The sequence below is a fragment of the Melanerpes formicivorus genome, unplaced genomic scaffold (genome assembly GCF_026170545.1).
Source record: "Melanerpes formicivorus ecotype bairdi unplaced genomic scaffold, bMelFor1.0.p_v2 SCAF_132, whole genome shotgun sequence".
Classification (NCBI taxonomy): Eukaryota; Metazoa; Chordata; class Aves; order Piciformes; family Picidae; genus Melanerpes; species Melanerpes formicivorus.
In genome coordinates this window covers 267,457-281,239 of record NW_027142484.1, presented here as the reverse complement: position 1 = coordinate 281,239, position 13,783 = coordinate 267,457, and the positions used below count along the sequence as shown (strand labels likewise).

General features: G+C 58.2%; 1 protein-coding gene across 2 annotated transcripts in view; it reads left to right on the top strand.

The window, feature by feature from the left end:
* SHANK3 (SH3 and multiple ankyrin repeat domains 3) overlaps positions 1 to 13,783 on the top strand; it is a 253,022-nt gene that overhangs the window by 173,819 nt on the left and 65,420 nt on the right. For both annotated transcript variants that reach the window (XM_068168106.1, XM_068168105.1), the window contains exon 17: positions 8,994 to 9,118. In XM_068168106.1, the coding sequence (XP_068024207.1) occupies positions 8,994 to 9,118 (125 nt within the window). The remainder of the gene's footprint in view (positions 1 to 8,993; positions 9,119 to 13,783) is intronic.

Sequence of the window (13,783 nt, the reverse complement as noted above, 5' to 3'; positions counted from 1 at the left end):
ATTTCCACTCCTGTCCTGCCTGCTGCCACCCAAGCCAGACAACAGATTTGTTTGGGCTTCAGTGGGCACTGCTGTGGTTTGGGCTTCAGTGGGCATCACTGTTTTGCCCTCCTAAGGTTTGCAGGCTCCATGTGCCCCTTTCTCTGCTGGGGGTGGAAGAGAGGGGCTAGGGTGAGGTGGTGAAGGGGCTGGGGTGAGGTGGTGAGGAGCTGGGGTGAGGTGGTGAGGAGCTGGGGTGAGGTGATGAGGTGGTGAGGAGCTGGAGTGAGGTGGTGCGGTGATGAGAAGCTGAGGTGAGGTGATGAGGAGCCGGGATGAGGAGGTGAGGAGCTGGGGTGAGGTGGTGAGGAGCTGGAGTGAGGTGGTGAGGAGCTGGGGTGAGGTGGTGAGGAGCTGGAGTGAGGAGGTGAGGAGCTGGAGTGAGGAGGTGAGGAGATGGGGGGTGGAGGTGAGGAGATGGGGGGTGGAGGTGAGGAGATGGGATGTGGAGGTGAGGAGCTGGGACAAGGAGGTGAGGAGATGGAGTGAGGAGGTAAAGGAGCTAGGGTGAGGTGATGAAGGAGCTGGGGTGAGGAAGTGGGGAGGTGTGGGGTGGAGGTGAAAGAGCTGGGGTGAGGTGGTGAAGGGGCTGCGGTGAGGTGATGAAGGGGCTGGGGTGAGGTGATGAGGTGAGGAGCTGGGGTGAGGTGGTGAGGAGGTGAGGAGCTGGGGTGAGGTGATGAGGTGAGGAGCTGGGGTGAGGTGGTGAGGAGGTGAGGAGCTGGGGTGAGGTGATGAAGGTGCTGGGATGAGGTGGTGAGGAGCTGGGGTGAGGTGGTGAGGAGGTGAGGAGCTGGGGTGAGGTGATGAAGGGGCTGGGGTGAGGTGGTGAGGAGCTGGGGTGAGGTGATGAAGGGGCTGGGGTGAGGTGGTGAGGAGCTGGGGTGAGGTGATGAAGGGGCTGGGGTGAGGTGGTGAGGAGGTGAGGAGCTGAGGTGAAGAGGCCAAGTGCAGGACAGTGGTGATGAAGAGCTGGTGGCCTCCCCTGTCTGTGTGTCTCCTGCTTCTGCTCCAACCTTCATTCCCTCTCCTGAGGATGAGTTTTCTTCTTCCCTGCATCTTCCAGGCCCTGGTGACACCTTACAGCTGGTGCAGGTTCTGGGGATGGGTGGCCTCCAGGCCTCAGAAGGTGGTGTCTGGAGTCTCCACAAGTCCCATCAGTAGAGCTGGGGACAGGGCTTGCCCTCAGGCTGAGTCCAGACCTGATTGCCAACAGCAACACCAGACCCTTGAAGCACCCTCAGATGCTTCTGAGCTCTGATGGAGGGTTCCCCAGAGCCCCATGGTGGGGAGGTGTGGGGCACTGCTCCTCAAGCGTGGGGTTACAGCAGGGATGAGCCTGGCAGGAGATGGATGTGGCTGGGGCTGCTGCCATGACCTGAGTGCCTCACATCAGGCTCCTTCTCCTTGCCAGGAAACCAGTTCAGCTGGTGGGGGCTGTCCCACCACCTTGAGTGGTGGCAGGAAGGGGCTCTTCAGGGGCTGCCCGCTCCCTGCAGCCGATCTGCTCTTGGCCTCTTCCTGGGCTGCTGAGGTTCCTTGCAGCATCTGCAGGCGCCCAGCTGGTTCCTGTGAGCCACCTCTGGAAGCCTGTCAGCTTTTCTTGGTGGCCTGGGTGTCAGAAGGCTCTGGAGAGCGTTCATTTCCCTGTCATAGCAGAAGGTCAGCGAGTACATGGCTGTCCATGGCTTGGGGGACCACGTTTGCAGCTGGAGATGGGGTTAAGTCCTTACATCCATTGTGGAAGTCATGGAATGGGAGACTCCCTGAGCCCCAGAGGTCCAACCCCTACCATTCCATGGTTGTCTCTGCCCAGCTGGGTCCTCCTCAGCGATCAGGACCTCACTGGACCTTCTCATTTGCTGCGAGGGTAGGACAGCACTGGTGAGTGGTGGGGATGCTCCCATTTGTGCAGCACCAGGGCTTCCATGGAGACCATGGAAGAGGACCACAGAACAGGTTGCCCAGGGAGGTGGTTGAGGCCTCATCCCTGGAGATATTCCAGGTCAGGCTGGACAGGGCTCTGAGCAGCCTGCTGTAGTGGAGGATGTCCCTGCTGAGTGCAGGGGGTTGGACTGGATGAGCTTTGGAGATCCCTTCCAACCCAACTCACTTGATCTCCTATGCCCAGGTGACTGCCTGGTGGATGTGAGGCAGGCTGTGGATGTAGTCTACCTGGACTTCAGCAAGGCCTTTGACACTGTCCCCCATAGCAAACTCCTGGCCAAGCTGTCAGCCCCTGGCTTGGATGGGAGCACACTGCATTGGGTTAGGAACTGGGTGGAGGCTGAGCCCAGAGAGTGGTGGTGAATGGTGCCACATCCAGCTGGCAGCCAGGCACTAGTGGTGTGCCCCAGGGATCAGTGCTGGGCCCTGTGCTCTTTAACATCTTTATTGATTATCTGGATGAGGGCATTGAGTCCATCATCAGCAAATTTGCTGATGACACCAAGCTGGGGGCAGGAGTTGATCTGCTGGAGGGTAGAGAGGCTCTGCAGAGGGACCTCGACAGGCTGGACAGATGGGCAGAGTCCAAGGGCAGGAGATTGAACACATCCAAGTGCCAGGTTCTGCACATTGGCCACAACAACCCCATGCAGTGCTACAGGCTGGGGTCAGAGTGGCTGGAGAGCAGCCAGGCAGAGAGGGACCTGGGGGTGCTGGTTGACAGCTGGCTGAACATGAGCCTGCAGTGTGCCCAGGTGGCCAGGAGGGCCAATGGCATCCTGGCCTGCATCAGGAACAGTGTGGCCAGCAGGAACAGGGAGGTCATTCTGCCCCTGTACACTGCACTGGTTAGGCCACACCTTGAGTCCTGTGTCCAGTTCTGGGCCCCTCAGTTTAGGAAGGAGGTTGAGATGCTGGAAGGTGTCCAGAGAAGGGCAACAAAGCTGGGGAGGGGTCTGGAGCACAGCCCTGTGAGGAGAGGCTGAGGGAGCTGGGGTTGCTTAGCCTGGAGAAGAGGAGGCTCAGGGGAGACCTTCTTGCTGTCTACAACAACCTGAAGGGAGGTTGTAGCCAGGTGGGGGTTGGTCTCTTCTCCCAGGCAAGCAGCACCAGAACAAGAGGACACAGTCTCAAGCTGTGCCAGGGGAAGTTTAGGCTGGAGGTTAGGAAGAAGTTCTGCCCAGCAAGAGAGATTGGCCATTGGAATGTGCTGCCCAGGGAGGTGGTGGAGTCAGCATCACCGGAGGTGTTCAAGAGGGGATTGGATGTGGCACTTGGAGCCATGGTTTAGTAGTCAGGAGATATTGGGTGACAGGTTGGGCTGGATGATCTCTGAGGTCTCTTCCAACCTTATTGATTCCATGATTCTATGGTTCTGTGACTCTAGGACCCTGCAGCTGGGCAGGCAGAGACCCTGAGCCTCCCCTCTCACCTTCAGAGCTTCAGGCCATGCCCCAGGTCCTTCTCCCCTCCTGCTGGGCAGCCCCTGTGGCAGCTGAGGGCCAGGCCTGGGCTTGGGCTGAGGGGCTGCCCCAGGAGCTTTGGTGGAGCCCGGTGCTGGGAGGAGCTGGGCTTCTGGAGCAGGCTTTGGGGGAGTCAGCTGGCTCCTGGCAGTTCCAGAAATAGGTGGGGGGATGACTTGTCAGGCGTTGGCCAGCGCCGGGAGGAGAAGCTGCCGGCGGCACCTCCCGCAGCCACCTTCACACCTCCTCAGCAGGAGCCTCTCTGGCTCTGCTGGAGCTGGCAAGATCCTGCTGCTGCTTGCTGGTGGAGCTGCTGCTTCCCTGGAGCTTGGAGGACAGCTCTGCAGAGAATCCCTCTGCTCCTGAGGAGCCTCCTGTGGCTGATCCCTTTGGCCAGGGGATGGCAGGGATGGATGAAGCCACCAGCAAAGCACAGGGACCCCTGCAGTGTCACCTTCTCCTGGGGCTGCACTGCACCCAGCAGGAGGAACAGGGCTGGCCCAGCAGCTCCTGAGGTCCCTGTGCATGAAGCCCCCAGGCAGATGACACCACTGCAACCCAACAACCAGGAACTGCTCCAGAGATGGACTCTTGCTTGGCTGTGATGATCCCAAAGGTCTCTCCCAAGCTCACCAGCTCCAGCATTCTTTGCTATCAACCCAGTTTGTCCCATGGGGGCTCTGCAGGTGTCCACCAGCAGCTGCTCCTCATCCTCACCACAGCAGGAGGACCCTGCCCCTAGCATCCCCCCACTCCTCAGCAGGGGCTTGGACCACCTGGGGTGGCAGGGTGAGGCCTGCCCCTGAGCTGCCCTCTCAGGTCACCTCTCCAAGCAGCCCCTTCCCACCAGAGCTGAGGAGCTCTGCCCTGGAGCCCACAAGGCACCGTGGTGGCCACAGGCAGCTGGCTGCTCTCTCCTGGCTGTCTCTGCTGGGCCACACACAGGGTGGCAGCACCACTGTGGGCAACCAACCAGGCTGCTGCCTGCCACCTCCTGGCCTCCAGGGTCCCTCCTAAGACCTCCTTGTGGGGTCCCTGCATGAGCAGCTCCAGCTGGCGGCCCCCAGCCGGAGCACTGTGCCAATCAGCCCTCCCGAGGGAAAGAGGGCAGCAGGTTCTCCTCTCCTCCTGTCTTGGCAGCCTGAGGGGCCTGAGATGTCCCTGCTGGCTGCAGGGGGCTTGCACAAAGATGACCTTGGGGGGTCCCTTGCAACCAGCCCAATGCATTCTGTGACCCAAAGGATCAGCAGCCCCCAGCAAGCAGGAGTCACAGAAGCAGAGAATCAACCAGGTTGGAAAAGGCCTGAGAGATCATCCAGCCCAACCTGCCACCCAACACCTCATGGCTGCTGAACCATGGCTCCAAGTGCCACATCCAGGCCCCTCTTGAACACCTCCAGGGATGGGGACTCCACCACCTCCCTGGGCAGCACATTCCAATGGCCAATCTCTGTCTGGGCAGAACTTCTTCCTAACCTCCAGCCTAAACCTCCCCTGGCACAGCTTGAGACTGTGTCCTCTTGTTCTGGTGATGGTTGCCTGGGAGAAGAGACCAACACCCACCTGGCTACAACCTCCCTTCAGGGGGGTGTAGTGTGCACCAAGGTCTCCCCTGAGCCTCCTCCTCTCCAGGCTAAGCAACCCCAGCTCCCTCAGCCTCTCCTCACAGGGCTGTGCTCCAGACCCCTCCCCAGCTTTGTTGCCCTTCTCTGGACAAGTTCAAAAGTCTCAATGTCTTTCTTAAGCTGAGGGGCCCAGAACTGGAAGGGGATGTGGGGCCCAGAACTCTTGAAGGGGACATGGGTTTGCTGATGGCCTTGGAGTGCTGGGGGTCACTCTCCTCAGCCCGTTGTGGCCATGCCACTGTTCACACTGCTGACAAACCCAACCTTGCTTCCTGCACATCCCCTCAGGGGCTCTTTGATGAAGGTCCTGGTGCTGCTCCTGCAGGATCTCACAGGGGTTCTGACTTGCTTGCCACGAGTCTCCAGGGCCCAGAGTTTGTTCCAGCAGCAGCAGCAGGCTCTGGAGAAGACATTTGGTGGTCAAAGTCAGCCTGGCTCCTGCTCAGGGCTGCCCCTCTGCTGGTGGAGTGTCCTTCTACCCCTTGTTCTTCTGAATGGAGTCCTGCATGGGTGGAATGGAATGGAATGGAATGGAATGGAATGGGATGGGATGGGATGGGATGGGATGGGATAGAATAGAATAGAATAGAATAGAATAGAATAGAATAGAATAGAATAGAATAGAAAAGAAAAGAATAGACCAGGTTGGAAGAGAGCTTTGAGATCATCAAGTCCAACCTATCACCCAACACCATCTAATCAACTCAACCATGGCACCAGGTTCATGTGAGGACAAGCCCCATGCATCTGCAGCTCAGTGGGCCAAGGTGAGCAGCCTGGCCAAGGTTTGGAGCTGGTTTCCATGGTTCCTGGGCTCCGTATGTTGGTTCAGATGGTCACACAACCGTGACCTACCTACTACCTTCAGCTCCTCTCCTGTGTGGGTGAGGATGGCTCTGCTGGAGGAAGGACAGCAGGAGGCCCTGAGGGCCTCTTGGGTGCTGCTTTGCAGCTCCATCTCCATGCTCTGCTGTTAGATACCCTGCAGAGGAAGTCATGCACAGTGTCCCCTTGTACTCCTCAAGCTGTCATCTCCAGGAGCCTGCATCACCCTGGTCAAGACCATGAGACCTGAACTCCCTGCTTGTGTCAAGCACTGGACTGGTTTCACCCCAGATCCCAGCATGGTGGGGTGGGAAGGGACCTCTGGAGCTCAGCCAGTCCAACCCCCCCTGCTCCATCAGGGGCACCCACAGCAGCTTGCCCAGGGGCACAATGGCCAGGGGGGGTTGGAAGGATCCACAGAAAGAGACTCCACAACCTCTCAGGGCAGCCTGCTCCAGGCCTCCAGCACCCTCACATCAAACAATTTGCTCCTGATGGAACCTCCTGGCTTCCACTTGGCGCCCCTTGTGCTGTCCCTGGGCACCCCTGAGCAGAGTTTGGCCTCATTTCTTGGTGGAAACACATCCTGAGGCAAAGCAAAAGCTTGGTGGCTTCATCCCATCCTGGTGACTTCAGTCTCTCCAGGAGCATCTCAGTCAGAGGGACAACTTCCACTGGGGCAGCTTGCTCAAAGCCTTGTCCAATCTGGCCAGAGCTCCCCTGGAGTCCCCTCTTTGTGCCAGAGGTGCAGAGGCAGCAGATCTCCTGGCACTAAAGGAAAGGTAAAGCTCTCCTTGGAGATCCACCAGCAGCCCCTAGAAAGCCCCAGCTGGTGGGGACAGCAACCAACCCATTGGGGTTCCATTGGAGGCTGTGGGTGAGCAGGGTCTGGCCAACCTCTGAAGACAAGCTGAGGGCTTTCTGCTTGGTTTCTTTGATAGATCTTGGTGTTCCTGAACATCCTCAGAGGTCTTCTCTTGAGAAGCAGCCAAAGGAAGCTTGTTCCTTACCACATAGCATCAGAAAATGGGTTGGGTTGGAAGAGACCTCAAAGCTCATCCAATTCTAAGCTCAGCCATGGGTGGGAGGTAGCAGGGGTCCCCCAGGCACCTCTCTGCTGTGGGCTGGATGTCCACCACACAACGTTCCTCCATCCTGGGTGGTGCTAGCTGGAGCTGGGCAGTGTGGCTGCTGCCTGGGTCCATCAGACAAAGTCCTTCCTAGGCAGTGGTGTTCTTCTAGGGGCAGGAGCAGATTGGCCGAGCAGGAATGCAACTGAAGCCTTCCTGGTGAGGGATGGGGGACACTTGATGCCCGTAGGTGTCCATCAGCCAGGGGCCTTCTGCTCTGGAGGAGCAGTATGAGGGAGGCCCAGGTATGGGGTGTGGAAAGCAGGAGTCCTATCTGCAGCAGCTGCCCAGGGGTTGCCCAGCTGGAGTCAGCAGAGCCCCCCCCCCGTGGCACCTTCCACCTGGAGAAGCTCACTCAGCTGGAGAGCCAGGGGGAGCAAGTTCTTCACCTCTTGGCATCGGTCTTAGATGAGCTTCTCATTTCTTCTGTGGTACTGGGAGAGAGGAGAGGCTGCTGGGACCTTGTGGGGACGTGAGGACACAGCTGGGAGGCTTCGGGGCCATTTCAGGGTCGAGGCTGGTGAGTCCAGGAGACACATGGCACTAGCTCTGCTTCCAACAGGGGTGCCAGAGATTCGTGGAATGGGTTGAATTGGAAGGGACCTGCACAGGGACACCTTCCACCAGCCCATGTTGCTTAAGGCCTCATCTAGCCTGGCCTGGCCTTTGACACCGTCCCCCACAGCTAACTCCTGGCCAAGCTGTCAGCTCATGGCTTGGACAGCAGCACTCTGAGCTGGGTTAGGAACTGGCTGGAGGCTGAACCCAGAGAGTGGTGGTGAATGGTGCCACATCCAGCTGGCAGCCGGGCACTAGTGGTGTGCCCCAAGGATCAGTGCTGGGCCCTGTGCTCTTTAACATCTTCATTGATGATCTGGATGAGGGCATTGAGTCCATCATCAGTAAATTTGCAGATGACACCAAGCTGGGGGCAGGAGTTGATCTGTTAGAGGGAGGAAGGGCTCTGCAGAGGGACCTCGACTGACTGGACAGATGGGCAGAGTCCAACAGGATGGCATTCAACAAATCCAAGTGCCAGGTGCTGCACTTTGGCCACAACAACCCCATGCAGAGCTACAGGCTGGGGTCAGAGTGGCTGGAGAGCAGCCAGGCAGAGAGGGACCTGGGGGTGCTGGTTGACAGCCACCTAAACATGAGCCAGCAGTGTGCCCAGGTGGCCAAGAAGGCCAATGGCATCCTGGCCTGGATCAAGAATAGTGTGGCCAGCAGGAGCAGGGAAGTCATTGTGCCCCTGTACTCTGCATTGGTTAGGCCACACCTTGAGTCTTGTGCCCAGTTCTGGGCCCCTCAGTTTAAGAAGGACATTGAGACACTTGAAGGTGTCCAGAGAAGGGCAACAAGGCTGGGGAGAGGCCTTGAGCACAGCCCTGTGAGGAGAGGCTGAGGGAGCTGGGGTTGCTTAGCCTGGAGAAGAGGAGGCTCAGGGGAGACCTCATTGCTCTCTACAACTACCTGAAGGGAGGTTGTAGCCAGGTGGGGGTTGGTCTCTTCTCTCAAGCAACCAGCACCAGAACAAGAGGACACAGTCTCAAGCTGCACCAGGGGAAGTTTAGGCTGGAGGTGAGGAGAAAGTTCTTCACTGAGAGAGTCATTCACCATTGGAATGTGCTGCCCAGGGAGGTGGTGGAGTCACCATGCCTGGAGGTGTTCAAGAGGGGATTGGATGTGGTACTTGGTGTCACGGTCTAGTCATGAGGTCTGTGGTGACAGGTTGGACTTGATGATCTTTGAGGTCTCTTCCAACCTTGGTGATACTGTGATGCTGTGACATCCACAACCTCCCTGGGCAACCTCTTCCGGCCTCTCCCCACCCTCTTCCAGCGCCAAGCCGGTGTCATCCTGAACCTTCCCAACGAGGCTTCCCTCAGCTCCTGGGAGCTGGTGTCCACCTTCTTGCCTACCCTTTCCACCCTGCCCCAATGGCTGTCTCCTTCTGTTTGCAGCTGAGACCCCAATTGAGGAGTTCACCCCCACCCCAGCCTTCCCTGCGCTGCAGTACCTGGAGTCAGTGGACGTAGAAGGTGTGGCCTGGAGAGCAGGGCTGCGCACCGGGGACTTCCTGATCGAGGTGAGACCTCCAGCAGGACACTGCCCCTGGGGAGCTGGGGGCTGGCTGGGACTCAGGTGCATCATGTCTTGATGGAAAGGTGGTTGGGACTCAAGTGGATCATGTCTTGATGGAAAGGTGGTTGGGAATCAAGAGGATCATGTATGATGGAAAGGTGGTTGGGAATCAAGTGGATCATGTATGATGGAAAGGTGGTTGGGACCCAAGAGGATCATGTCTGTTGGAAAGGTGGATGCTGGGCTGATGTCTGGGTGGAGAGTTGGATGTTGGGCTGATGTCTGGGTGGAGAGGTGGATGCTATGTTGATGTCTGGGTGGAGAGGTGGATGTTGGGTTGATGTCTGGGTGGAGAGGTGGATGTTGGGCTGATGTCTGGGTGGAGAGTTGGATGTTGGGCTGATGTCTGGGTGGAGAGGTGGATGCTGGGTTGATGTCTGGGTGGAGAGGTGGATGTTGGGCTGATGTCTGGGTGGAGAGGTGGATGCTATGTTGATGTCTGGGTGGAGAGGTGGGTGTTGGGCTGATGTCTGGGTGGAGAGGTGGGTGTTGGGCTGAAGGTGACATTCAGAATCCATGCTGGGGATGTGTGGTGGGAATGGGACAAGATAGAGTCTCCAAGGTCTGGAGAAGATGCTCTAAGGCAGTGGTCAAAGCATTGGTGGAGCCTTCAGCCAAGCCTCTCCTTCCTGTGTCTCTGCTGTGAAGGGGTCCCAGGGAATTGGTTCCACTTGGAGATGTTTCCAGTGTCAGTGCAGGAGGGGATGTGAGGAGAATCCTCCTCCTTCCAGGGCAGCAGTGGTGGCAGGTGAGGTGGGGTGAGGCCAGGTGGACCCCAGCTCTGTGGAGAGACCACGTGTTAGGTGGGATAGAGTCACAAAGTCATTGGGATTGGAAGAGACTTTAAAGTTCATCAGGTCCAAGCCTAACCCCAGCACTGCCAAGGCACCACCAACCCATATCCCTCAGCTCCACAGCTTTGACACCCCTCCAGGGATGGGGACTTCAACACTGGGCCAGGCCTGGACAACCCTCAAGGGGCACAAATTGTTTCCTCATGGCCAACCTCAGCCCTTCCTGGGACACCTTGAGGCCATTTCTTCTTGTCCTCTCCCTTGTTCTGTGGGAGAAGAGACCAACCCCACCTGGCTGCAGCCTCCCTGCAGGGAGCTGTAGAGAGCCAGAAGGTCTCCCCTCAGCCTCCTTCTCTTCAGACTCAACCACCCCAGCTGCCTCAGCTGCTCCTCAGCACTTCTCTAGACCCTTCCCCTGCTTCTTTGCCCTTCTCTGGACCTGCCCCAGCCTCTCAATGTCCTTCTGGGAGTGAGGGGCCCAAAATTGACCCCAGGATTCCAGGTGTGGCCTCAGTAGTGCCCAGTGCAGGCTGACCCTCATCCCTCCCTGCTCCTGGCTCTGAGCATCTCAGTAGGTCTGGCACTATCCCAATATGGTGAGGCTTGGAACTCTCCGCTGCAAGGGACCCCCACAGCTCCTTCAGCTCCTGCTGAGCATTGATGCCTCTGGGGCTGCTCTTCTGCAGGCTCTCAGCCCCAGGGCTCTCAGCCTTTGCTCCTCACAGAGCTGCTCCAGGCCCCTCAGCATCTTCCCAGCCTCCCCTGGACTCTCTCCAGCAGCTCCCAGTCTCTCTGAACTGGGGAGCCCAGCACTGGCCCCAGGGCTCCAGCTGTGGCCTCAGCAGGGCAGAGCAGAGGGGCAGGAGAATCCCTGCTCTGGTCAGAATGTTCTTCCTGCCATCCCATAATGAGCCCCACACCCTCAAAGGCTGAAGGTTCTCCTTGGTTGACCAGAAACCATCTCCCATCAGCTCTTCCCATGGTTTTCAAAGCTGAGCCTCCCTCTGTGGGTGCTCCACTGACTCCCATGAGGTCACTTGGGTTCCTCATGTCATTGTCCTCTGCTCCACCATGGCCTTTGCTCAGCTCATCATCCAGCAGTGACAGCTCCTCACCCCCTCTGCAGCCTGCACCCAGGCATGGAGGTTGCCTCCTCGCTCCTGCTGCTGCAGTTTACCTCCTGCTGGTCCCAGTTCTGCCAGGGCCATCTGCTGGGAGGCCACCCAGCTCCAGGAGGCTTCTCCCCCTGGCTCTGAGCTGTGGCAGCAGGAGCTGGAGCTGTGTGGAGAGGGATCCTCACTCCTGCAGTGCCAACACCAGGCCAGGCTTCAGGAGCAGCCTGGCTGAGCTGTTGCCCTCCAGGCCAAGCCCTCAGGCTCCCTGCAGGCCAGAAGTGCCACCACAGGTTGGGGCATCAGGTCCTCACTGTGCCTCCAGGGGCTCTTCTCTCCTCACCTTCTGGGCTCTGCTTCCTCTGCTCTCCTGTCCCATGCTGCTCAGGAGGTCCAGACCCTGCAGCCCCCTCTCCTTCAGGCCCCACCAAGTCCTCTGGAGGGCTCACAGGTCCTCATTCTCCTGCCTCTTGTGTTGCCTCAGCCCTTGCTGGCTGCAGGGGTTCTGGTGGCAACCATCCTGGATTTGTTCCTCCTGAAGATGTCCCTCACTGCCTGGGATCACAGGATCACAGTTCCCAGGATGTTAGGGGTTGGAAGGGTCCCAAAAGAGATCATCCAGTCCAACCCCCCTGGCAGAGCAGGAGCAGAGAATCCAGCACAGGTCACACAGGAATGCATCCAGATGGGGCTGGAAAGGCTCCAGAGAAGGAGACTCCACAACCTCTCTGGGCAGCCTGTTCCAGTGCTCTGGGACCCTCCCAGTGAAGAAGTTCCTCCTCATGCTGAGGTGGAACCTCCTGTGCTGGAGTTTCTATCCATTGCCCCTTGTCCTATCTCAGGGTGCAAGTGAGCAGAGCCTGTGCCCTCCCTCTTGACCCCCAGCCCTCAGCTATTGATAGACATTGATCAGATCCCTCTCAGCCTTCTCCTCTCCAGACTAAACAACCCCAGGGCTCTCAGCCTCTCTTCCCCAGGCAGTGCTCCAGCCCCTTCAGCATCCTCATAGCCCTCCCTTGGACTCTCTCCAGCAGATCCCTGTCCCTCCTGAACTGGGGAGCCCAGAGCTGGATGCAATATTCCAGGTTAGGTCTCAGCAGGGCAGAGTAGAGGGGGAGGAGAACCTCCCTGGATCTGCTGGACACACTCCTCTGAATGCACCCCAGGTCCCCATTGGCCCTCTTGGCCCCCAGGGCACATTGCTGTCCCATGCAGAGCTTGTTGTCCACCAGCACTCCCAGGTCCCTCTCCACAGGGCTGCTCTGCAGCAGATCCCCTCCCAACCTGTCCTGCTGCAGTTTATTCTTCCTGCCCAGCTGCAGGACTCTGCACTGAGCCTTGTTGAACCTCATCAGGTTCCTCTCTGCCCAGCTCTCAGTCTGTCCAAGTCTCTGAATGGCCTCACAGCCTTCAGGTGTCTCAGCCAAGCCTCCCAGTTTGGTATCATCGGCAAACTTGCTGAGCAGACTCTGTCTGTCTGTCTGTGCCCTCATCAGTGTCTCTGATGAAAATGTTGAAAAGCTTCTGCTTGGGTGCTGGACCTGGTTGTCCTCACCCACCCACAGGGAGGGCCTTCTGCCTTGAGGAGGACAGAGCCTGTGTGACAAGGGGCTGCAGATGACACTGTGCCCCACAGCAAACTCCTGGCCAAGCTGTCAGTCCCTGGCTTGGACAGCAGCACTCTGAGCTGGGTTAGGAACTGACTGGAGGGCTGAGCCCAGAGAGTGGTGGTGAATGGTGCCACATCCAGCTGGCAGCCAGGCACTAGTAGTGTGCCCCAAGGATCAGTGCTGGGCCCTGTGCTCTTTAACATCTTTATTGATGATCTGGATGAGGGCATTGAGTCCATCATCAGTAAATTTTCAGATGACACCAAGCTGGGGGCAGGAGTTGATCTGCTGGAGGGTAGAAAGGCTCTGCAGAGGGACCTGGACAGGCTGGACAGATGGGCAGAGTCCAAGGGCATGAGATTGAACACATCCAAGTGCCAGGTTCTGCACATTGGCCACAACAACCCCATGCAGTGCTACAGGCTGGGGTCAGAGTGGCTGGAGATCAGCCAGGCAGAGAGGGACCTGGGGGTGCTGGTTGACAGCAGCTGAACATGAGCCTGCAGTGTGCCCAGGTGGCCAAGAGGGCCAATGGCATCCTGGCCTGCATCAGGAACAGTGTGGCCAGCAGGAGCAGGGAGGTCATTCTGCCCCTGGACTCTGCACTGGTTAGGCCACACCTTGAGTCCTGTGTCCAGTTCTGGGCCCCTCAGTTTAGGAAGGATGTTGAGATGTTGGAAGATGTCCAGAGAAGGGCAACAAAGCTGGGGAGGGGTCTGGAGCACAGCCCTGTGAGGAGAGACTGAGGGAGCTGGGATTGCTTAGCCTGGAGAAGAGGAGGCTCAGGGGAGACCTTCTTGCTGTCTACCTGAAGGGAGGTTGTAGCCAGGTGGGGGTTGGTCTCTTCTCCCAGGCAAGCAGCACCAGAACAAGAGGACACAGTCTTAAGCTGCACCAGGGGAGGTTTAGGCTGGAGGTGAGGAGAAAGTTCTTCACAGAGAGAGTCGTTCGCCATTGGAATGTGCTGCCCAGGGAGGTGGTGGAGTCACCATCCCTGGAGGTGTTCAAGAGGGGATTGGATGTGGCACTTGGTGCCATGGTCTGGTCATGAGGTATTGGGTGACAGATTGGACTTGATGGTCTCTGAGGTCTT